The 26,267-nt window shown below is 40.8% G+C and overlaps 1 protein-coding gene and 1 long non-coding RNA gene across 2 annotated transcripts in view; one reads left to right on the top strand and one right to left on the bottom strand.

Annotated features, from left to right (window-relative positions):
• The window catches only part of LOC148092757 (uncharacterized), a 39,783-nt gene that overhangs the window by 12,634 nt on the left and 882 nt on the right, over window positions 1-26,267 (top strand). Inside the window, exon 2 of the long non-coding RNA XR_015714822.1 lies at window positions 24,342-24,414. This is a non-coding gene — a long non-coding RNA (uncharacterized LOC148092757). The remainder of the gene's footprint in view (window positions 1-24,341; window positions 24,415-26,267) is intronic.
• COLEC12 (collectin subfamily member 12) overlaps window positions 17,195-26,267 on the bottom strand; it is a 169,692-nt gene continuing 160,619 nt past the window's right edge. The window contains exons 9-10 of the mRNA XM_087818988.1: window positions 21,817-21,962; window positions 17,195-18,438 (exon numbers count right to left, since the gene is read on the bottom strand). Of these exons, the coding sequence (XP_087675114.1) occupies window positions 18,419-18,438; window positions 21,817-21,962 (166 nt within the window). The 3' untranslated portion in view covers window positions 17,195-18,418. The remainder of the gene's footprint in view (window positions 18,439-21,816; window positions 21,963-26,267) is intronic.

Raw genomic sequence — 26,267 nt, 5'->3', positions numbered from 1 at the left:
CTCTCCAGCCCTACCCTTTCTTTCTACCCAGACCATTCAAGCAGGTTCTTGGGCTCTAGGCCTGTTACCTTATAGTAGAAATCTGGTTGGTCAGAAAAGCAGAGATTGCTTGCTTGCAAACTTTCTTTATTTGTGTTTCCTGAGCCTCCAGATGAAAGCCATTTCTGAGTATACTTTTCCTCAGTGTGCAGCTTATCTTCATTTATACCTCCAGATCTACCCTTCGTTCTAATCCTGATCTGTGCCCTCGGGGGATGATCATATGCATTGCATCATGCGGCCTCTCACCTTTTGGTTTCTGCTTGGATTTGGCCAGTGGGAGGCAGTGGCATGAGACGGGAGGGAGCACATCTCTATGGCTGCTTGTTTGGACAGATGGCCTTCCTCCCACAAAGCCCACCATGCTTTGGTGTTTGGACCCTGGAGATGTGGAATGAGGGAGCTAGGAGATCTGAGGTTGTCCTTCTGGTAGACTGGTAGACTCAAAGTTAGAAATTAAGTTTTATTATAGAGAATTGAGTAATATATTTTTTCCATACATAAATTTGCATGCCCTCTGTGGTATGGCATTTTTTTTAAAGGTTATCATTAAAGTGGAAACTTAAAACTTTAAAATTGTTATAGTGATCTTAATGAACTCCATCCAGGAACCCAATTTGAGATATACTATACTATGGCATGCTAAACTTTGGGTTGTAAAATTCTAAAAGCTGGTTTCCTCTGTGCATGAATAAAAGTTTGAATTAAAAGTTACACTCTGGGAGGTAGCAAAACATAGTGGTAAGAATGAGGAATCTGAATTCTCAATCCAGCTTTGCCACTTAACAACCATATAACTTTCAGTAAATTGCTTACTCTCTGTGCTTGCTTCCTCATCTGTAAAAGTACACAAAACTTTGAGGATTAAATAAGATATTATGTGTAAGTAACTTAGAAAGGCGCACATAGTAAGCTCCCAATAAGTTATTATTATTATTATTATTATTACTATGATTTCAGTAGTTACTCAAGCATTCACTTGAACTAATGTTTACTTACCACAAACCCTGCCATGCACATCAGAGGGCGCTCATGCAAAGAAGAGTAAAGCTTTTAAAGCAGATGGCTAGCCATTTACCAAAAAATCCATTTCTCCTTTTTCTTGGGCATACAGGTAGACTACCTTTTCTGCACCCTTACTAAAACTATGCCTATGATTTGTTCTAGCCAGTGATTTGTGAGTAGAATTTTGCATGTCGCTTCTGAGCGAGAGTTTATAAGAGGCAGTTGTGCCTTCTTTATACTTGTCTCCCTTTCAGTGTTTTGATGCCGAAAATGACAAGGCCCTAGGAAATGGCACAGCTACAAAACAGATGGAGTCAGGGTTCCTGACTCGCCATGTGGAAGAGAGCCTAACACTGAATTGTGGGGAAGAGATAAACTCCTGTGGTCTTTGAGACATTATATACTTTTTTGAGGGGCTGTTTATTATAGCAGCTAGTATTATCCAAATTAATATACTCTTATAACTATAACCATAATGGAAGACGTGGAAAGAATGGATTTTTACAATCAAATATGTTGTCTAGTTGGATTCAAATTTTCAGGAGGCGGAGGGTGGGGAAGAAACTAGAAAAATGGAATCTTTATGCATCCTACATATATATATTTTTTCCTGGAGCCAGACTTCTTCCAAATCCTCCTCGTCTCCCATTGTGTTTCACCCTGGGCAGTGTTTCCCCGACCCCTTCTCCATTATGTTCTTTGTTTTTAGAGCTCCCAAGCAGTGGCCTTCTCAGCTCAGCCATGAATGGCATCTGCTAAAAGTGCTGGCCCCTTTTTATATCTAGGTCATGCTTTGTGTGTCTTAATGCATTAGTATGATAAAAAGCTCTTCTTGACCCTTTGGTTTCTTTCCCAAATGATCAATTGGCAATTTGTACAGTGAGAGACTGGTCTTCCAGCAGTCCATAAATAATGTGACTTACTAATCAAAGTAATTTCATAATACACAAGGCACTTCAACTGTTTCTCTTAAAATACTGTTTATTGTTACTTTTGGAAAATATTTTTCAAATACCAGGTTAACTACACACCTACTTTTTGAGACAGAATACCTTACTTTCCATCAGCACTTTTCTGGAATAAAAGACCTGTACTTTCACTAAATGGCAAAACAGGTAGTGTTTCCCATACTGTTTTATCACCACCCTACAACCTAAATTATGGATTTGACAGAGACACTTCTTAGGACACAAACATCCATTTAACAAATCTGTATCTGCCCCTAGACAGGCCTATCCAGAGTGGGCTCAACTGCTGCTCTGACTCAGGGGAGACAGGGAGGCCTAGCTTGGGTCAGTTCCAGTGTGGCCCTGCTCCAGGCTCAGGTGGAGGCCTCCCTAAAGGGGAGGTATGGGTGGTATCCAGCTCTCTCCCTTCTTCAGGGCACTGCCAGTCTGCAACCTTGGCTCGAAAGGTATAATAACACAACTAAAAACAAATCGTAGGCACATTTTTACCTGGAGTTGCCAGCTGTCCTGGATTGACCGTTTTCATCCAGTAAGCAAACCTGAATCTCAGAGAAAAATAAGCACTTCAGAAACATTTGGAAGTTCTCTTCCATTTTAACTCCCAAACCCTGAAACCAAAAGAAGGCAATACTTCTTCAGTTGCTGTATGTAGATTCAAGCGCCTACATTGATAATATTTGCTATCAGGACTTTATTTTACATTTTAAAATAATACTCCAACTCTGAAAAAAAATTACCCTTTTGGCATGTTTTCAGGAAATAAATGCTTACCATGTGAGCTTTTAGAAAAAAGGAAGGGAAATTAGTTACTCAATACGTTAAAGTATCCAGCAACTTCTAAATCCCTGAAAAAAATCAACACAAGGCAGACCTCTTGCAGATTTCTTAACATTTCTATTCTCCTAAGAATGCCAATCTCTCAGAGGGCTGGAACACAATTTGTGAGCCAGGATTGGCCCAAACCAAATTGTGGTTTTTCATTTTTCTGTAGCAGTGGCACTCAAACTGGAAATAATAGCCACAGCCTAAAGTGTGCCCCCCCAGTAGTGGGCAGAGGGGTATCTGGCACACATATTTTTCTGACCTGTTCTGCAGAAGGTGTTCAGGTTCTGGCCAGTTGCTACAGTAGTAATGACCACCCACTGGGCAAAGAGCTTAGGGGAGAAACTATGCCTTCCCCAGCCCAGCACTACCCTCTGGTTTGGCAGGGTGGGTCGTCAAGGAAAAACACAGACTTAAGTGCTAAAGATCCTCACTCATATCACATCTTTGCCCTGAACTTACCAGAGCAGGAAAGTTAACCAGTCACCTACCATCCATTTACCAGCACAGTGGGAGGGAAAGATCACAGAATCTTGGTGCTGGCTGGAAACAGACAGCTGCCATGTTATAGTCCCTCTCAGGGTGGCCTTGACAGAGTGAGGTAATTCTTCCAGTGGACAGAGATGCAAACAGCATAATTGGTGGCTAACTTTATAAAGAGAGAAAAGTAGCCTGAGTTAGAGATTGATATGAACTCTGGGACAAGGGTGAGTGGCTTGGCTGCTTGGTCAGGACTCACAAGGAACCAGATTGGAAGGTCTCTGATAAGGTAGCCCAGGAAAGTGGCACGATGATGAACCTGTGGTTGTGGGCACAAAGTTTGTGTAGCTTATATTAGTGCCCACCAGAGAACTTCCAGTGCAAAGGAAGCTCTCAACAATGAGGTAGATAAGATGCCAAATCTTGTGGACGTGGACAGCTAATGATGAGCCTTGAGGAAACCAGACCACCTACTTGGTGGCAGAGTGATTTCAATTTCAACTTGTCCTTACCAAAATGGATACCTGCCCACATGTCTCTGTTAGCACCACTACCCAGGGGCTCACAGAATTCCTTATCTATTGGAGAGACATCCTATAAAACATTGTGGCAGTGGGCACAAAACCACAAGATCCACTGGTCTCACCAGATACCTGCTCAACCAGAAGTAGCTAGTCTAATGGGACAGTGGAGGCTCAGCTAGGGTGCTAGCCTTGGGGCAATAACCTTTAGTGTTAGGGTGCTGTCCTCCAGTGTGCAGTATATGCACTGAATCAGTGGCTGTGTTGCTATATTCCCAATAACTTGAATTCACAGGTATAGGAACCGAGGGATAGAAGTCGGTGTGAACCCTCTCACAATCACTGCTTCTCAAGCTTGCAGCTTTAGGCTCTGTCATATTAAAGGTCCTGGTTCCTACAATGGAAACACCAAGGAGTCACTGAACTTGAAGCTGTGACTACTACCAGGTCATTTCAGGCTTCTCATGTCAGTGGAAGAACTGGCAAAGAAAAGAATTACTACATTGGTGGACAAAGTTGACCATAATTACCATGAAGAGTAGGGTTGCTCTACATAATGAAAGCATGGGGGAGTTGCCTGGAACCCAGAGGACTCACTTGAATGTCTCCTGGTATCTCATGGTGCTTCCATACCAGGAATAATGGTAAATGGGCAACTTGAACAGCTTTGGCTTGATGAAGCCAAGGCAGCTAAGGACTCAGGGCTGAGGTTCTGGGTCAGCCCATCAGGCAGGCAGCCTCAGCTGCCTGGAGTACTGGCCAAGGGTGAGTGAAATCTAGAATGAGTGATGGAGGAGGGAAATGAAACCTTTATCTTGGGATCTGCTTTTCAAGGGACTCAAGAAAGAACCCCAGCATCTGACACAGGATCTGGAACATAGTAGGAAGGCCCTATATGGTTACTATATGAATTGTTAATGAATATATGAATGTAGAGCTGTGCCCTGTGCTCTATAGTAAAGGTGCTCGAGTTAATTCATGTTTGAGAAGGGCTTAGGGATCCCAGGAAGAAGTCTGCATGTTAACATGTGGCACTGCCAGCCTCTGTTTCAGCAACTTCACTAACTGTCCCTCACACAGAACCAGGGTCTTGTGGTAAAGGCACACTGACAGCTTTGGAAGTGCACCAAACCACCTCTTTGCTTGCCTCCCCAAGCCACTGTGTCACCAGCAGGAACTCATTATTCCCTCAGAGTGAGAGCGACAGAGAGAAATACAATCGCTTAAGCCTTAACCATTTTTGGTTCCCCAAATAAAAAAAGCCAAGTCACACATGGCTACAATTTGGATGCCGTGTGACTTTCACACTTTATTGCTCTACACATAAGCCAGTTGACTGTTTTTGTAAGTGACTGAATGAATTTAGTTTTTAAATTATCCCATGTACCTTAACCCGGTAAATTACCAAAATAAACAGCAAGGGTAATATAATTACAGTGTTGACAGTGGTCTAAGGCCCAACTAGGGGGGAAAAAAAAGGCTTTTCCTCCACTCCTTCTTTTTAAAAAATATTTTAAAAAATTGATTTATAGAGAGCGGAAGGGAGAGAGGGGGGAGAGAGAGAGAAACATCAGTGTAAGAGAGGAACATCAGTGGGTTGCTTCCCACACCTGACCGGGAATCAAACCCACAACCTGGGCATGTGCTCCTCCCAGGATTCAAACCTGCCACCTTCTGGTGTACAGTACAATGCTCCAACCAACTGAGCCACACTGGCCAAGGCTCCTCCACCCCTTCTTCTCTCTCTCCTGGGATCAGTTGGTGTTGAGATGAATTCTCCAACATATGAGCTATCTTCTCGAAATGTAATCACAGGCCTGGATGGGCCTGGAAGTGTTTTTGTTTTTGTGTTTTTGGGGTTTTTTTGCCTAGTGCCTAATCGTGAAAGCAGAAGCTTTGTAGATAGAGTCAGAGATCTATCAGTCTTTTTATTTATTTTTAAAATATGTTTTATTGATTTCAGAGAGAGAGGAAGGAAGAGGGAGAGAGATAGAAACATCAATGATGAGAGAGTCATTGATTGGCTGCCTCCTGCACGCCCCCGACTGGGGATCGAGCCCACAACAGGGGCATGTGCCCTGACCGGGAATCAAACTGTGACCTCCTGGATCCTAAGTTGATGCTCAACCCCTGAACCACGCCGGCTGGGCTATCAGCCTTTTATTTTCATCCTATCATTTTTGCTTTCTCTTAGTTTTGTCATTTTGACAGTCTGGCTCAGTGACTTTCAACATTTAGGTTTCTAGCCCATTCTTGTATATTAGAATTTTTGTAGCATACTTGAAGAGATTGAAATATTCACAACAACAGTTATAATAAAGCAGTAAATTATCATGTGATTGCTGCTAGAGTTTAAAACTTTTTCGTGATATCTATGAAAGCATGTATGGTAATTGCCTCATTTACCCAATAGCTTTTCAGGTCTCTACTTTGTTTGGGAAGACTTTATCACTGCCCTGGCCTTTCACTCACATGTTTAAATTAGCATAGAAATTGCCTTTGGTATTGGCCCGATAAAAATAGACATTTTACTCCCTTACAGTAAGTTGTACACAGCTCTACATTGTTATTACGACCTTCTCACCTCTTGTGTTTCATCTTTTGAACATCTCTGTAATTGTAAATATTCTAGTTGTACCAAAAATGAAATTTATAACTTGATCAATATTTGGTGGCTTGTCAGTAATGAGTTTATAAGATGCCACCTTATATGTGACCTAAGAATCATGAATCTATCCAGTAGTGATGATTTTTGTGAAGAAAGTAGTATAAGAGTTACAGGTCCTGTCTGTTAAGATAAAATGATCCAAAACACAGAAACCAGATAAAAGGATGACTGTGTATCCATGCAAATGTCATCCTGTCATCCTGTCACATTGAAGCCAACAAGCCCATCTAAGTCCAACCTCTAGTGGAATGAAACTTTGACAGCTTATGTTGATTATGGCTGAAGAGATAACTCCAAAGGTTATGGCCCTATTGTTCTGTAGTATAGTTTTATATCTAATTTAGAAACTTATTTTTAATACTTTTCTTTTTAGAAGAGCTTTAAATTTACAGAAAAATTGAGAAGATAGTACAGAGGATTGATTCCCTTATACCCCTCACCCAGTTTCCCTTATTTTTAACATTTTACATGAATATGGTACATGTTTTATAGTTAGTAACCAATATTCATACATTATTATTACCCAAAGCCCATATTTTACTCAGATTCCCTTAGTTTTGTCCTAATGTTCTTTTTCTGTCCCAGGATTCCATCCAGAATAATACTACGTTGTATGTAATGGTCAGGTCTCCTACACTCCTATTGGCCGTGAGAGTTTTTCTTTGGTTTTGATGACCTTGACAGTTTTGAGGAGCACTGGTCAGATATTTTAGGATGTCCCTCTAAGGGAGTGCTCCGACATTTTCTGCACGATTAGACCGGCTTTATGGGCTTTTGGGAGAAAGACCACAGAAGTGAAGTCCTATTTCCATTACATCATATCAAGAGGATACATGCTGTCAGCGTGATTTATGACTGTTAATGTTGGCCTCGGTCACCTGGCTAGGGCGGAATTTGCCAGGTTCCTCCATTGTAAATCCCTTTTTTCTTCTGCCTTTCCGCTCTGCTCTCTTGGAGAGGAAGTCGCCGTGTGCAGTCCATTCCCGAGGAGTTTGACTCCCCTCCTTGGGGTGGAGGATCCACATAAATTATTTGGGATCTTCATGGGCGATTTGCCTCTTCTCCCCACTTATTAATTCAGTCATTTATTTGTAACAGCCATATGGACTCACGGGTACTGGGTGCTGAGCATCCTTGTTTCTGGCTGGGTGTCGTTTCTCTCAGGCCCTCGCAGCAGACAGCACAGAAATATATGTGAGTATGTTAACCCCTGCGTGTGTGCACATGTCTGTGAATAGTTCTGTATGTAACCCTCTGTACCTATATTGAGATAAGCATGAGCTCTTACTGATGTCTCCAGCTCTAACCGCGTGGGTCACTCTGGCCTTCTCCCCTTGCTTACCTATAAGTTCTCACGTCAGGAGTGAGAAGCCTGTCTCCCACAAGCCACCAGCCACTTAATTGTTCAGTTCCAGGACACATGGAGAGCAGTATCAAAATTGTTAATCTGTGCCCTGATGGGAAACCACATTATCTGCTAGAGCGCAGTACTTACGTCCGATTCCTTTTGCCTTCAGTGATAGACCGACCACTCATTTCCAAAGCTACTTAGGTCGGCACCCTTCCCTTCCCTCTTCAGTGAGGTTCTTCCAGGCATTTGAATACAGACTCTCACATCATAGTCTGCCTTCCTTCCTGGGGTCAGCCAACCTCCTAAATGATTTTTTAAAATTTTGCACACATTTAGATTCACTCTGTGCTGTAAAGTTCTATGGGTTTTGACAAATGTGTAATGTCATGTAACTACCATTTACTTGCTGAGGGACATCTTGGTTGCTTCCAGTTTTTGGAATTATGTATAAAGCTGCTATAAATATTCATGTAATTTTTAACTAACTATATATACATTCATGACTTGTGTACTTCTTTGAACCAGTTTTTCCATCCTGCTAGTTTCTTCATTAACAACGTGTGCCCACTATATATTTCTATGAGAATTATGTTTTTAACCTTTTGACAACCATACCTTGACATGCTGTTTTTATAACATGTCTCTGGGGTGATGTAAGTAATGTATTTTCTTTTGTGGCTTGGGAAACATGTTGCATGACCTCAAGGTTATGGCCACCAACCAACTTTATTTCCATAGGCATGGACCTTGATGTGGCCTTCAATTGGGTGAGAACTTCTAAGGGTAGCCCCAAGGGAACAATTCTGATGAGTGGTGCTATTGTTGGAGACCTCTTACAAGAGAGGTTGTTCAAAGTCCTACTTTGCATTTAAAGCTACTCAGGGTGATTCTGTGTGCCCTTAAGACTTCGATCAGGTCACCTTAAGGACATTGTTATTGTAGGGAAAGTGGTGAGAGAATGGGATGGGTTTGAGGACCTATCTGCTACTCAGTGCCAAGTCCTTTAACACCTTGAGCCTCAGCTTCTTCATTTTGTAAAGTAGGAAACATTATAGCAACGCAATGATACTATGACTGATAAAATGTCCTCATCCATTGAGATGTTTGTCTGAAATAAATGAAATTATATGTATGAAATGCTTTCTAAGCACCATAGAAAGATAAGTTGTTACTGTCTAGTACAGTGGTTGGCAGATTTCTTCTGTAAAGGAACAGATAGTAAATATTTTCAGCTTTGTGGGCTGTGTGGTCTCTGTTGCAGCTATTCAACTCTGCCCTTGAAGTTCAAAAGCAGCCCCAGACAGCACATAAACCAATGAGCACAGCTGTGTTCCAATAAAACTTTATAAAAACAGACAGTGGGCCCTCTCTTGTCTAGTATAAGCACGGAAAAACATAAACCACTCGCTGCTCCTTTCCTCCTGAAATCTCTTCCAAATACAGTGCTGGAGAGGACATTCAGTAATTTACTGAGAGTCAGTCTTGACTCACAGACTACAAAGTCCCTAGGTGAGTTGAGTTACTTATCAGCTCAGCTTTTAAAAACACACAACTACTTCCCTGTTTTCGACATGGGGTCCCATCTTCTCCGTGGGTGGAGCCAACCCTGCTTCTGTAGGAACTGCCACTTTTGTCTATCCATATTACTGCTCATCCACTCTCCTGGGCCATATGATTAAGTGTCTGGGATAACCAAAACCCTGTTATTTCCTTAGCCGAACAAGAGACATGAAACAGAGAACCACAGGAAGTAAAAGGACCTAAGATCTTGCCCTGCATCTTATGAGCCAGACCCTGTGCTAGGTGCTTTTCGTGTTGAACTCACTTAAACTAGCAGTAATTCTGTGAGATAGGTATTAGTATACCCATTTTACATCCGGCAGGTTTAAATTTTGTAGTTAGAAATTCAGCTTTCCATATATGTACATTTCTTCCGAAGTCAGGACATCCCAATTTCCACAGAGAGCAGAAAGTTTAATTTTGTCAGTTCAAGGTAACTCAATTTCTTCTGGATTTAAATATAGCTAGTACAGTTTTAAACTCAATTAATGCAAGTTTACCCCCACTCCTCTCCTTCACCCCTTATCTCTGGAGGTAAGCTAAGTTTCTGGGGCACTGACTTATATACTGTCCAGAGGCGAGAGGTGGTTGCTGGCTTCTGTCCTTGCTGTGTTTTCCTGAGCAGAAGTTTGTCTTTTCCAGTCACTTTCCTGTTTGTCCAGAGGCTCGCAGGGACCTTTTGCTTATGGTTCTATGAGGCTGCTCTGAAGGTCACCTGATCAGGAAGTTCCCGCAGCCATCGTTAGGCTGCTCCTCTGGGATCATGTAGGACATGAGACTTGAATTCTCTGAGCTGCTCCTTGGGAAGCCAGGCAATGTTCTCTTTGGCTCTGGAGACCCTGTAAAATTATCTGGGGTTTCTCTCCTCTTCTGTCCAAGGTTTTTGATCCATGGAGGGGGCACTTCTTTGGGACCCTGCTGTCCCTTCTTCCCATAGTCATTGAATTCATCTTTGTCTTTTTTAAGCAGAGAAAAATCTGTTTATGTCATCCTACATTTTTTCCTGTTTTTTTTTTTAGTTCACAGTATAAACTCTGCAGAATCCTCCAGGATTCTGGTCTCCTAGGAGTTCATCATCGTCTCTCTCAAACATATTTCTCTCTCAAAACCCCTGCCTGCTGCAGCAAAAAAAGCTTTGTTTTCAATATATTGTCTCTGCTCTGGACTCCAAAAAATGTCTAATTTTAAAACTCACAGGTCAGCAGTTATTTCTTTGATTTCCTCATATTTGCCTTCCCCCTAAGAACAGTATGTATGGAGAACTGCTTTTGTTTTGTTTGTTCATCCCCCCCCCCCCCCCCCCCCCCGTAGAGATAAACATTATGAAAAGCTTAAGATCAGATTCAATACAGACCAGTTTAGGATTGTGTTTGTTACTTTGCCTAAATGATGAAGGCAAGGGAAAGGGCACAAGGAATCAGAAGGAGAAACCTTGGATAGCATCTCTAAAGTATCATCTATGTATCCTCACCTATGAGGAAACTGAGGCCCTAAGAGGTTGACCAGCTGGCCCAGCACCACACTCTATAACATTTTAAAAATACACAGTACAGTATTGTTGACTATCGGTGCGATCTTATTCAGCAGATCTCTAGAACTTTCTCCATCTTGCCTAACTGAGACTTTATGCCCTTTAAGTAGTGACTCCCACTTCCCCCTCCTCCCATGTTTGTATCTTAATTCATTTTAAATCCTGTGTATTGAGTAATTTCTATGTACAAGGCACTGCAGCAGGTGGCAATAGAAATGTGAAATGAGAAGTTCCAACCCCTGCCGCCTTATAGAGGTTGGGATAGACAAATATTCAGGTAACTCTAATGCGGGGGGGGGGGGGGGGTGTCACTGCCTTAAGGGGGGGGAAAGGGACACGTGAGAGTTTAAAAATTATTTCTGGTGTGGGTCTTAGTAATGTATCTATATTGGCTCATCAACTGTAACAAAGGTACCACATCAATACAAGATATAAATAATAGAGGAAATTGTGTGGAGGAGGGAGAGGCGATATGTGGGAACTTGCTGTACTTTCTGATCAATTTTTCCATTAATCTAAAACTGCTCTGAAAAAAGTAACATCAGTAAAGATAAGGGGGAAAATATCATGGTCCATATAGAATGTTATGCCCTTTTTACTTTCTTTCAGATTCCTCCCCACAATAACTGAGTCCACCTTCGGGGACGTGCTTCTTTGGGTAAAATATCACCTTCCCAGTCTTTTTACTGAGGTTTGCTGTCTCCCCCACACCCCTGCCTCTGTCTCTTATATTAATTGCCTTGAGGGTTTTATTGAGATTTAGTTATTAAGGTGCAGACCCCTGTAGGGAGAGACTGGAATCTTGCCTGAAGGCTGAGGTCTTTGTGTTAATGACCTGAGACATGTGTGTCTCAGGATGGACCCATGGATCTCTGTAGGCAGGATAGGGGTACTTCAGGGAGCTGGATGCCAAGAGGTGCTCCTGGACTGAGGGTTTTAAAGGTGATCTGGTGGCATCCTGGAGCCAGGAAGGAGGCCAGGTGAGACCTCTTTTCCCTGGAATATTCCATGCTTGTGTAGGAACTGGATATTTTCTGTGACTATTTGTATTTCCTTGTGTCCTAATCTTCAGTGTAAAGCATTCTTCAGACCTCCTCACATGGAGAATGAAAGGAAGGAATCTGGTCCATACTTGGGTGTATGTTGAAGGAGCAGTGCTCCCCTCCCCACTGTGATGACAGCAGGGATCAGTGGGGGCCCTAGGAGAATATGCGGCTTAGGGGACATACCAGGCTGTGTGTGGTCCAGGACATTATCCTTCAAGTGCTAATCTTGGGGATTGGTTTATTTTCTTATGAGAAGTGGTATTTTCTTAACATATTCTCTAACACTAAGTATGAGATTATTTCTCAGAAATAACAAGGGCCTAGACCAGAAAGGCTGAGACTCCAGAGTTCATTCAAATGTTCAGATAAAAGATCAACTTGTCTGCTTTTCATGGGTGCCAGGTGTCTTTCTGTGGGGGTATCAGGGTGTCTGGACCAGCCTGCCCCTGGAAGGTCTGCTCCTGGGGAGGTTCATTTCCAACCTGTATTTGGATAATATGCTGGGTTCCTGGCTTCCCCAGCTCTGTTCTCACTAGGTGCCAGTGTTCCAGGGTGTATGGTCAGTGAGCTGAATTACAGAGAGAGGGAAATTGTCCCCACAGTAGGAGGAAAGCAGCAATCCCAAATGCCAGGGCCAACTGACCAAAATGCAGTTCTTACTGCAGACTGTGAAAAATGCAATGGGTGTGCCCCAGTTGCCTGCAATGGAAAATGAAGACAGGAAAAGGTAATTTCTGGGGCTCTATAGTTTCTAAACATTATAGCTACAGGGTTGAAAAGTGAGTGTCGGGTGGGTGGAGGACTTCGGTGGACTTTTAAGGGCAGGGCTTTTTTTTTTTTAATGTTTTTATTCATTTCAGAGAGAGGAAGGGAGAGGGAGAGATAGAAACATCCATGATGAGAGTCATTGATCAGCTGCCTCCTGCACGCCCCTGCTGGGGATCAAGCCCACAAACCAGGCATGTGCCCTGACCAGGAATTGAACCGTGACCTCATGGTTCATAGGTCGATACTCAACCACTGAGCAACACTGGCTGGGCAAGGGCAGTGCTTTTTCCATGGGGAAAAAACTCCTTCAAATGGACTCTGGGCTAAAAGAAAGAAAAGAAGTAATAGCTTTTTCCTAGCTGATCTGCAATCCCTCCCTCTCTTCCATTCTATGTATCTATGTGCCCGTCTATGTCCTCCCCCCCCTCCCCCTCCCTGCCTCCCCCCTCCCCGCCTCCCTCCCTCCCTCCCTGCCTCCCTCCCTTCCTTCCTATACATCTATCAACCAATTTTTCTAGGCCTTTTTTTTCCTTTTTGAGAAATGGAAGGGTCTGTATGAAAGTGCTGGTCATTATTCCTTGTGCCTATTGATTCAGGGCTCTTGAAACACTTCACCCAGTGAAGTTATAGGTATAAGGTTGAAATAGGTGAAGTTCCAATATAAAATGGTTATCTCTTTGCAGAGGATCAATTAAGTGGCATCTTATAGCACCTCAAACCCAGACTATTTTATAAAATGGGCCCTAAATTATACCTTTGGAGAAAAAACAGCTGCTTTTCACATGGCATTATCTATTCTAAAGCGATGCATAGCAAATAGTTATTTAGAAACAATTATTTATACCATCAAAAACCTAGGTAATGTGAAAGCAAATAATAGGATTCTAACTTGAGCTGGTTTGGCTCCCAAGCCCCTTTTATTCATCATTAATTATATCAGAGAACTCTGAGAGGTCCAGCTTCTTAGAATCTATGGGGGTTTCTGCAGACTAGATCTCTTTGGACTTTCATGGCATTGGGGGCCAAGTTGACTTTGGCTTCTTTGCTCATTGACAACAAAGGGTTGAGTCAGTCTAGTAATTTTATCTAAAGTGTGCAAATTGGGGGGGGGGGAAATTCCTCCATTATCTCCCTGATTCTATTAGGAGAGAGGTAATCTTGGTGGCTCGACTGATTTCTTGTGGCAAAGAACAAAATACAATGCAAAAAGCCTAGGCTGACAGGAAGGTTACTGTTGGAGTGTAGGAGACAACATGGTGGGGTGGGAGCTAGGTGGCCATGGGTTCAAGTCTCAGCTCTTGGGAAAATTATTTAACCTGTCTGTTTTTCAGTTTCTTTATATAGGAATTGGAGATGGTATATGTCATATTCCTAACCCATAGTAGGTGCTCTCATAGCTACTACACAGTCAGCACTTTGTGCTTGTTTACGCAGGGCCTCGCCTTTGCTCCATGGCATAGTAATTGATTTTAAGAATATTATAATTCCCTGCAGCTTCCAGGCGTGATTTTGTGGGTCATGGCAATGAGCAATGATTAAAGAATACAGCAAACTCTGGCAGGAGAGTTTGGAAGACTGGCCAAAGGACAAATCTCCATTTCTGGCCAAGAGGACTAAATGGAGACCCTCTGGCTAAGCCCACTTAATGACCTCTCTGGGTGAGCTGTTGGCAGGAGTCTCCTCCCTGGCAGCTGACTCCTGCCTAAGTTGCACAGGTTATCCCTGCTTTGCAAATTCAGGGCTAATAAGTCCTAGGAGGAAGGCGTGAGACTGGGACACAATCCTGGCCATGGCAGGCCTGGCTGGACTGAGATAGTTCATTCATTGAAAAATTTGAAAACCAAGGGCTCTGCTTTTGGCAAATTAACACTGGTTTTCCAAAGCCTGTCTTTCCCTGGACTTTTGCCTATGTGGTGTAACCCAGGCATGCTGTGTAGTTATTTGAACAAGAATGTCTGGGAGAAGAAAAAAGATGAACAGGTAGAAAACTTCTCAATATCTGCTTCATGATTTATAAAAGAAATATGATAGCATGCCATTAAGGGATTCTTCCCAGGAAAACGTTGCTATCATACAAAGAAATATCCTGTTAAAAAGATTGTAAAGTTCGCCTATATTTCTAAAACCATTGAGTATAACAGTGAGAAAAGAGGTATTCTATCCCACTGCCACTTAGAAACGGCATCTAGAGCTTTTCCCTGACTTGGCCGTATGTTGGTAAATAGAATGAATCTGTTTTACCACCTGATTCTTTTCCATGCATTTTGATGGAGTAATGTACATATTATACGTACATTCAATATGTTGGATACATAATAACCAACTATTATAATGAATTCCTTCATATCTCCTGTTGGCTTTTCTCATTCTCAGTTTCTTTTAAGATTTTATAATTTACTGGCTACATTCACCTTTCTCTCTCCTTAATTCAGTAATATTTTTGGCTTCTCAACTAACCTGTTGATTACCTAATGCAGTGAAGAGTTTGCTTCCCAGTTACCCAGCGCACTTGTGCATAGCATTTGGCCTGGTAGGAGGAACCAGCTCTACCTTCAGGGTGGGTTTGTTGGGAAAGGATTCAGACAAGGCGTGATGCTTGAACTCAGTCTTAAAGGAGGTACTGTCCAGGTAAAAATGGTAGGAAAGGAAATCCAGGTGGAGTATGAGGTAAGAAAGAGAATGAGGCAAGTGAAGGTGGTCTGTACAGCTGTTCTGGTGCGCAGCGAGGGCAGGTGGGGTTGCAGTTGAGGGAAAGGTGGGAGGTGTGGCTGGGAACCTGGTCACCAAGGGCCTTATGGCCTCTGCATGTATGTCCTACAGGCAACTCAGATCCTTTGGAAGATTGTAAACTGGGGGTAAGGGGGTAGGATGGACTTGGATTTAGGGATGTAAGAATGAGGAACCTGATCGAATGTGAATTTTTGAAAAGGACTGTGACAGCAATGTGGGCAACAGGCGTCTTCAAATCAGCCTGTTTCCTCTTTTTGTAGAGTAAGGACTATGTAGGTTTTGCACCAAGATGAGAAGAGATAATGTATACAAAAGTGCTAAATATATTTAAACTAGTATTATTTTTGTGTGAGTCAGAAATGGGTTAATATGCTTACTTTTATGAAGTCAGCTTTGTGATCGGAGGCAAAATACATGTGCTTGGTATTATTACCTGATTCTGGTGCGTGGCTTTCCGCTTCCTTATACATCTGTTTTTTGTGCGTGTGCATGTTTTAGTGGGAGTGGCTATTACTATTTATCCACTTTAGCTTAAACTCTACTACAAATTGGAAGGATAGGGGGAGAGTTGATGAACACTGATTATCGAAGAGGGGGGGAAAAAGGTGTGTGTCCCACCCCATTGTGCATTTTCTTTCAAGAGCCATTTCAAAAGAAAAGCATTTTCCATCTGCTTATAGCACATAGCAAGTCAAGTGCCTGAAGACCTCATCATATTTACTAAAACTCTCCTCCCAAAAGAGCATGAGTTGTGAGTAGGTGAATAGAACCTGATGTGTAAATAACTAAATATCCAAAGGAGCACATGAGGCATCTTATAATATGATATTTATCTGATTTTATTCAGTGTGTTATTAAGAAGGACCCTGGTACTTAAAAGAAAATCAGGACATTTTCAAAGCTCAAGTCTGAACGCTGCATCATCCTTGGTAATGGTGTGACCCAGCAAATCACTTCACCTCTCTGAGCCCCTCCGAGCCCCTCCTTTCTCTGTAAAATGGGGAATGTAGTAAGTCTTATGTCATAGGGCTGCTGGGAGGATGACCTGAGATCATCTGATTGAAGCCCTCCATACAGTACCTGACAAATGATAAGTTCTCCATAAATAATTATTAGGGCTGGGAGAGGAACCATCTCGGCTTTGGGAGTGAGCACTGTTCTTTCCTGATGATGGCATCAGACATTTAATTTCAAGTTGCTTCTGAACATGAATCTTTTTTTTAAAATTGTTAACACTATTAAAAGATGCCTATGAGTCTTAATTTACACTTGAAAAACAGGGAGACGATGAAAAAGAGGGTTGAGATCAGCCTAGAGAAGATCTTGAACCTGAAGAGGTACCAAAGCCCAGTGCCTGCTTTGTGTTGGTCCTGCCAGCCTGACCACATGGACAAGTCAGCAGGGCATGAAGGTGCTGAGGAGGTGGTGGTTCCTATGCTGCAGAGATGGCGTGAATGGTGACTAGGGGCAAGGCAACAGTCCACACAGCTGCAGGTGTGAAAATCAGACTGTCTTTATTTTACCACTGTATTTGGAATGGGTAGCAGCACTGGGGAGCTGGGGAGGGGAGGGGAGGAGAGGGGATCTGTTGGATGGAAATCTTACCTTTGAGCATCAGTTATATCTAGTGCTTATTTTCAGCACAGTTCTTGTTAGACTTTTCAATGGCAAATCAAGGACAAGGAAGATGGGCTCAGAGGAAAGGTTCTTTGCAAAAGTTCCACAAAGTGGCCAAAAGTTTATTCTTGCATTTCAGCATGCATGTGCCTTGGCATTTTTTAAATTTTTTTTTTTTTTTTTTTTTAAGAACCTGACTTAAGAAAACAAACTTTCCAGGTAGCACATAGCTATCCCCATCTTTCTAGCATCTCTGCCTCTGGCTGATGTAATGCCATACTTTCTTGACAGTATCAGCTCTGGTATGGGTCTAAAACCAAGTATATTTATACCTCAGCCATAAAACAGGACCTTCTAGATAACTAGATTCAGGCGCTCTACTCTCCCCAACAGATGCCTCTCCACCACCCCTGGCTCCACCAAAATTAGAAGACACACATCCTGAGTTAAACTCTGGGCCTGGCCAGGCACACAGCAAGGGTGCTGGTTGGTGATGAGCTTAATGCACAGCCCACTTGACTGAGCCATGTACATGCTCAGGCTTGACCTACACTGGCAAAATCTCTAAGGGTATTTCTAGACATTTCACATGATTGACTCCTCTGAGGAAATGATACATTTAAAAATATATATGTACACACACATACTTAATTATTTTTTTGATCCACAACTAAAAAGAATTCTTTGCCATTGGGTAAGATTAAATCTGACAAGAAACCCTATGAGTTTTTATTAGTACCATATTGTTTTCTTTGGCTCCATGTATTATATTGGTAAAGTGACCAAAAAAGGGGGGGGGGGGAATGAAAAAAAATTGTAAAAAGGCAAATATTTTGTACAAAAATACAGTTTTAAAAGCTCTTTAAGTATATTTCATATTATTAAGAGTTGGCCTATATATCTCTATGTCTGCATATTTTTCCTACATTTGGGATTTTAGAAATGTAAGGTACTGTTTACACAGTATATGTGTAAGTTCTTCCTAAAGCTCAGCAACCGATGATAATCTTTTTATGATCGGAGCATTCCATACTTTGGAAGATATGATTTGCATAACTGTACGGCTACTGGCTGAAAAATCTGTAATTCAGTCCATTTGCATACTGAAAATCAATATCTCATACCGGGGAACATTTTTGTTCCAAAGTCCTTGAGTGATGGCAGATGGTAAAGAACATTAGCTGTCATTTTTTGTAATTGGTTTTCAGTGCTTTTTTTCCAATCTGGAGAGCAGGTGATGCAATCAGAAGGGAGTATCCTTTGCCTTTGAGAACTGTCTGAAAATTTGATCATGTGATTACATCACAGTCCATTATAATGAAGATGATAGTACTAAAAGAGAGGAAAAAGGATGGCTGTTAGTTTTTTAAAAAAAGAATAATGTTAATGTACAGTTAAAAAAAAAAAAAAAAGGAACATGTGTTTTTTATAGAAAGATTCCAAAATACATCATTCAATGTTTTTTTCAAAGAAATGCCTAGAAGTTCTTATTCAGATAAAGCAAAAGGTAATTTTCATTTTGAAGGAGCCTATTCTGGGGAAACCTAGTCCCAACTCAAGTCCCAAATAACCAAACAAGGGAAACATGACAAATCTGGGTAACTTGTCACTCTTTACTGTAACCTCTTGTTTAGATATTTGTGTTCCTTCCCTGCACCTGGCCACACTGGGAGCTCCTCATGGCTCTTGAGACCCCTATACTTGGACTGGTGCCTGATATACCAAAGGTATTCAATATATGTGTGTGGAGTGGATATATGGATAATGTGCTCCAGTTACTACCAAAATAATTTGAACAAAATACATTTGAGGTTTCTGTTTACCACCAACAAAAAAACTGATATATAATTAACATGTAACATTGTATTACTTTCAGGTGTACAAAACAATGAGTTGATGGTATATGCATAAATAGCTGACCCTTGAACAACATAAGGGTGCTGACACCCCCCCCCCCATGTCATAAAAAATCAGCATATAACTTTGACTACCCAAAAACTTCAGTTGTCCCTCTGTATCTGTGGGGGATTGGTTCCAGGACCCCCTGCGGATACCAAAATCCATGGATGCTGAGGTCCCTGAGGTCCCTGATATAAAATGGTATAGAACAATGTATATGGTCAGCCTCCTACATCTGTGGATTCCCAACTGCATATCGATAATAGTTTTCCATACAAATACCGTTTTCTATCCATGGTTAGTTGATTCTGAGGATGTGAACCCGGGAGATAGAGGACTGACTATATATTTATTGAAAAGAAGTCTGTGTATAAAGTGGACCCTTGCAGTTCAAACCTATGTTGTTCAAGGGTAAACTGTATTGTAAAGTGATCACCACAATAAGTCTAATTAACATCCATTAGTACAGTTAAAAATATTTTTTCTGAGATAAAATGTATAGTAATGTGACTATAGTTAATAGTATTGTATAATTAATAATATTGCATACTAGAAATTTGCTAAGAGGGTAAAACTTAAATTTTCTTACCATAAAAAAAGGACATGGTAACTATGTGAAGCGATGGGTATGTTAATTAGCTTGATTGTGATAATTATTTCACAATGTATTTGTATATCAGAACATCACATTGTATATCTTAAGTATATATAATTTTTATTTGTTAATTATACCTTAAAAAATCTTAAAAGTAATTTAAAGGGAACAAAACAATGTACTAAAGAAGAAATAATTGTTGAGTAAACGAAGATGCTTTTAGCGACTTTCAGATATATAATACAGTGTTATTAACTGTATTATCAGTTGTAATGTACAGTCATCACACTATCCATTATATCCCCATGACTTATTTATTTTATAACTGGAAGTTTGTACCTTTTCACCCCTTTCACCCATTTTGCCCACCTCCTACCCCTGCCTCTGGCAAACATCTATCTGTTCTCTGTGAGTTCCATTTTCTTTGTTTTTTCTTTAGATTCCACATATGAAATCATACCATATTTGCCCTTTGCTGTCTGACTTATTTCACCTAGCATAATACCTTTAAGGTCCATTCATGTTCTCACAAATGGCAAGATTTTTCTTCTTTTTTTATTCCATCGTGTGTATGTGTATGTTTATAAGTGTGTGTGTGTGTTTACATACGTACATATATACCACATTTTCTTTATTCATTCATCCAGCCATCGATGGGCACTTGGGTTGCTTCCATGTCATGGCTATTGTAAATAATACTGCAATGAACATGGGCGTGCATATATCTTTTTGATGTGTTTCATTTTCTTCAGATGAATACCCAGAAGTGGAATTGTAGGATCAGATGGTAGTTTTATTTTTAACTTCTTTAGGAATCTATTTACTGTTTTCCATAGTGACTGAAGCAATTTATAGTCTCCCAGCAGTGCACAAGGATTCCCTTTTGTCCACATACTCACCGACACATTTCTTTTGATAATGACCATTCTAATAGGTGTGAGGTGTTATTGTGGTTTTGATTTGCATTTCCCTGATGATTTACTGATGTTGAGCATCTTTTAATGTACCTGTTGGCCATCTGTGTGTCTTTGGAAAAATATCTCTTCAGACCATCTTCCCATTTTTAAATTGGATTTCTTTTTTGCTAGAATTGTATGATTTCTTTATATATTTTGGATATTAGTCTTTTCTCTCATTCAGTAGGTTGCATTTTCATTTTGTTGATGGTTTACTTTGCTATTGAAGAGATGGTCCTTTCCCCATTGTATATTCTTGGCTCCTTTCTCATAAATTAATTGGCCATATATGCATGGGTTTATTTCTGAGCTCTCTATTCTGTTCCATTGATCTATAGTCTGTTTTTATGCCAACACGGTACTATACTACAGGTTTGTAATATAGTTTGAAATCAGGAAGCATGATGCCACCAGCTTTTTCATCTTTCACAAGATTCTTTTGGCTACTTGGGGTCTTTTGTGGTTTTATACAAATTTTAGGATTTTTTTTGCTGTTTTTTTGTGTGAAAAATGACATTGGGATTTTGATGAGAATTGCACTGAATCTGTAGATTTCTTTGGGTTGTGTGGACATTTTAACAATATTAATTCTTCCAATCCATAATCATGGAATATCTTGCCATTTATTTGTTTCTTCTTCAGTTTCTTTAATCAATATCTTAGAGTTTTCAGTGTACAGGTCTTTTACCTTCTTGGTTAAATTTATTCCTAAGTATTTTATTATTTTTGATGTAATCATAAATGAGAGTATTTTCCTAATTTCCCTTTCTCATAGGTAATTATAGTGTATAGAAACACAATAGATTTTTGTTTGTTGATTTTATATCCTACAGCTTTACTGAATTAGCATTCATTCCTTCTCCCTACAAACTTCCCTCCATTATCTAGCACAGCATCTGGCACATAGTAAATGCTCAATAAATACATGTGGAATTATGTGCTTGGCTACCTGAACTGTCTGTGTATGGAACTCTATGAAAAAGATATAACATTGGTGCCATATGTTACAGAACAATTGACTGACATTATCATAACTTAAGCCAATTAGTCTGACATCTATTGAGCACTTCTTACACATTAGGCACATTTACTATTGTGTCCTCAGAGCAACATCATTAAGAGGATGCTATTATTATTCCCCTGAGGTTAATAACCTGCCCAGCTAGTAAGTGGCAGAACCAGGACTGGATTCAGAGCCCTTTTATCCTTTAATGGAATACAGGCTCTGCAGCTCCCTCTTAAATCCCCTCTACTGCTTACCTGTCTCCCTGTCTTTTTCGCATATGAAGTTATTAATGTCTTCACACTGGAAATCGTTCCACTGCCCAGCGTAAATCAGCCCAGCACAGTCTTCTCCTGGCCCATGGCCATGGCCCCAGTCATCTGGCTGTCCGGCTTTCCAATTTCTTTTAACAAAACAGAAATTGAGTGTTAAAGTCATATAGAAGTTTTCTTTATCCAGAAGCATCAGGGAAATATAAAAAACCAAAACTGAAGCATGTCATTTGTTCTAGAATGAAAATGCATTGTTTAAAAACCCATTCCTACTTTTTTTTTTAATCTTTACCCAAGGATGTTTATTAATACATATCTATATATAGATATAGATGTATACAGCTATATCTATCTGTCTATGTCTATCATCTAGAGAGGGAGAGAGAGAGAGAGAGAGAGAGAGGGGTGAAGGGGGAAAGAGAGATACATTGATCAGTTGCCTCCCATACATGCTCCAACCGGGGATCAAACCTACAGCCTAGGTATGTGCCCTGACTGGGAACTGAACCCACAGCCTTTTTGGTACATAAGATAATGCTCCAACCAACTGGGCCACCTGGCCAGGGCCCATGCACAGTCTTATTCAGAATAAGAATCAGCTGTTTTGCAGAGTATGGCTATACCTTATTTGTGCATTGTTTTATACAAATTGAAGGTCAGACCCTCCACCAGCAAAATATCATGGCTCACTTTATCGCGGTGGTCTGGAACAGAGGTGTGCCTATAGTGTGCACCACAGCATCTCCCTACAGTAAATCCTTCTTCAACACAGTCAGATGAATGAAAACATTCCAGTGTGTACTGCAAGGCTGACTTGTGGGCATGTGTGTAAATATTTGTGTGTGAATTTATATGCACTCTGAGGATATGATACACACACTCTCTCTTGTGAGAACCTAGAGGAATCCTTGTACATTTCGATACCTTGCTTCTCTAACAAATCCGAGTCAGGCAGTGAAAGTGAGAGACCCTTGGTACACATTTACAAGAACCTACAATTACAAACACTTGGTTATGGTTGTCTGCTAAGTTGTAGATGGCTGATTGCTTTAGAAAGAAATAGTAATTTAATCTTATTGAAAATGACTCATACATTTCACTGCCTTTTTTGGAAGAGAGATTCTTAAAAACAAGTTTTCTTTAGGGTGAGTTCACTTGGGGCTTGTTAACTTAGATGCCACTGCTCAAATTACCACTTTGCCAGGGTTTGCTGTTCTGGATTCTCTTTTCATGCAGTAAGTTAGATGTACTTTCAAGACTCAAAACCGGAAGGCTAAATTTTCTCTAAGAAGCAGGTCTTACACAGAAGCCTGTGGTCACTGCCTGAGAAGACAAGCTTGCCTCACATGGAGGGTCCGAAAGAACATTTGCAGCAGGAGGCACTTCCCATAAACTATGACTCATTATTCCATCAGCCATAGTATCCTAGGGCCACCCGAGGATAGAGACCAATTGTCTTACATCTTTTGACAATAAAACCAGGAAAATCAGAGGGCAGTGGGAAAGGACAGTTGAAATTTACAGTTAAAGGGTGGGGCAACAAAGTAGAATAGACTCTCCCACACCAAATGTATGTTTTGGGATTTAAAAAAAAAAAAAGTGACCTTACTTAAATTAGTGATGAAAAGGTAATTTAGATGATACTGTCAACGGATGAGAGTAAAAACAGGGTAACAGGAGGGAGAGTTAAAAATACTAATTCATACTTTCACAGCACAGATACCCACAGAGTACCTACTATGGTTCAGGGATAATTCCAGGTGATGGCAACACAGCAGAGCAGAGAATAGACAGAGCCCTAGCCCTCACAGAACTCACACAGCAGGCAAGAAACAAATGAATTAAAAACCTCAGACTGCCACAGTGATGCCAGAGAGAAATAAAGTTGGAAAAATAGTTTATTTTCACATGAATGCTTTTTTAAAAAAATCCTCACTGAAGGACATGCTTAGAGAGAGGAAGGGAGAGAGAGAGAGCAAAACATCGATATGAGAAACACTGATCAGTTGCTTTCCATACTCACCCTGACCAGAGACCGAACATGCAACCCAGGCCTGTGCCCTGACTGGAAATCAAACGGCAACCTTTTGGTGCCCAGGATGATGCTCAACCAACTGAGCCACTCCTGCTGCGCACGTGGATGCTTTTTTGTGTATTTCTGTCCACCTTGCAGAACTCTTCTGGAAATGTCAGTGATGCCTGAGTAGATTGCTCTTGTTGATGTACATTTTGTTTATTTCTGTCAGTAATGTGAGGGGGTTTCATTCTAATTTTGTTTACTGAATTTGAGATCTGTGATTCCTGAATGTATAATGCTGGGGCATTTGATATTCTTTATTTCTCAGTTAATTGGGAAGTTGTATAAATATGATTTCTGATAGAAGACCTGATTAATATTTTCCCCTTGATTTCCCTGTCATTTTATGTAGATAAAAGGGATTTGCAGACTAGACAAAATGATAACTGATAAGAGAGATACTTTTTATCACCATTCTCCATTTTCCCCCCAGGTCATTGGAATTCTTCACATAGAGGGGTCAAGGCTTTCCTTCAAGACTAAAGATAGAATGCAGTTCAATGGAGGTGAGTAGAGTGGCTGAGGTGGGACCACTGTGGTTGGCTGGTGGAGTAGCCTGAAGCCAGGCTGCAGGGGCATTCTCTCCTGTAGACTGAGCAACAAAAGTCTCAAAGCATCTCTTTGGAAAAGCTAAAAGCACATGGAGTGATTTGTGGCAAACCCCAGTCTGCATGCTTGTAATAAAACAGGATAGAACATGTTAAATAAAGAGAATATATATATTTTAGAGATAAAATTCAGCTTAAATAGCACAACTTCATTCATGGATAGATTTTGGGACAAGAATAGAAGAAGCCTAGGCTGAAAATCCCAGAATCTATTATAAAAATACATCACAGAAGTGGTTGGGTAGCAACATACGTATGTAGTTGGATAACATATTGTAAGTACATCAGGGACCTAAGCACTTAGACTCACTGTTCCAGTGAGCTGGAAACACACAAGCACATTAGCTGTGGTTGTCACCCTCCCCCCAGGATTCTGGGCTGACCCTAATGGAGACAGAACACAAAGCCCCAATCTTGGGAATCTCCCCTTCCAACTTCACAGCTTAGTAACTTTCTCATCGACCACAAGATTGATTGAGGCTTCATGGCCAAAAAACTTCTGCTGGTAAGATCCTGGCTTCAAAATAGGAAAATCTTACTAGTGAGTATTTCTTTGCTGTGGAATTTTTTCCTGCTATAGGGGTCTGTACAGTAGAAGACTTCTCTCTAGTGGTATGAGCCAGTGCCACTCTGATAGGTGCATGAAGCATGGACCCCAGAGTGAGTTATTACTGAGTTAGAGGACACTGAGGGTTCCCTTCTGGTCCCTACCATTCTATGGCCCTCTATTCTAAAGTCACAGTATATAATATTATATGGAGCAGTCTGCATGGACAGCAAGCCGACCCAGGTTTTATCTTTGCAATGTAGAGATAAAAGCTGTCACTCATACTTGACAGCACACTTCCACCAAGTAATGTCCTGTGCAAGGGACCAAGAAGTAGGCAAGAATAAAGGAGATACAGTGTGCTTCAGGAAACACTCAGGAAGAATATCTAAAGTGGGCAACTGCAAGCTGGGTGGGCAGGCCAGGCCTTAAAAGGCTACCTCAGCTCTGCTCTGACCAAGTGGGCAGGGTCTACATATCCCATGTGTGTCTGATTCCCTGTGCTAACACAGCCTCTGTAACAGTGACGACCTCTGTCAAAGGATGTACCTGCATTTATTCCATCAAGAGTAGAAAGATTAGCTTTGACATGGTCTTGGCTCACAGATCCTCTTTGGTTTGTCTGTTTTCTGTTTCATTCTTCCCAGTCTTTATTGTTTCCTTCCTTCTACATACTGTGGGATTAATGTGCTCTTCTTTTACCTTCCGAAAGTAGAGGCTAAGATCATGGATTTTCAACTTAAAATTTTTTCTAAGTGTTTTAAATCTATAAATGCCCTTCTAAACACTGTTAGCTGCATCCCAAAAAACTTGATGTGTTGTGTTTTAATTTTGTTTGAAACATTTGCAAATTTCCTTTGTGATTTCTTCTTTGACCCATGGGTTATTTAGAAGTGTGTCCTTTAATTTCTAAATATTTGGGGATTTTATAGCTATTTTCCTGTTCTTGGTTTCTAATATAATTTTGTTTTGGTCAGAGAACATATTATACTCTGTATAATTCCATTGCTTTTAAATTTATCAAGACTTGTTTGAGGGTCCAGCATATAGTTTATCTTGGTGAAAGTACCATATGCACTTGAAAAGAGTGTGTATTTGTAGTTGTTGGGTGAAATGTTCCATAATGTACATGAAGCTGACTTAGTTGGTGGTGTCTACTATATCCCTTCTGGTTTTTCTACTTGTTCTGAGAGGAGAATGTTGA

Source organism: Miniopterus natalensis, chromosome 7 (genome assembly GCF_054644295.1).
Source record: "Miniopterus natalensis isolate mMinNat1 chromosome 7, mMinNat1.hap1, whole genome shotgun sequence".
Lineage (NCBI taxonomy): Eukaryota > Metazoa > Chordata > Mammalia > Chiroptera > Miniopteridae > Miniopterus > Miniopterus natalensis.
This window is presented reverse-complemented; position numbering and strand designations above follow the sequence as displayed.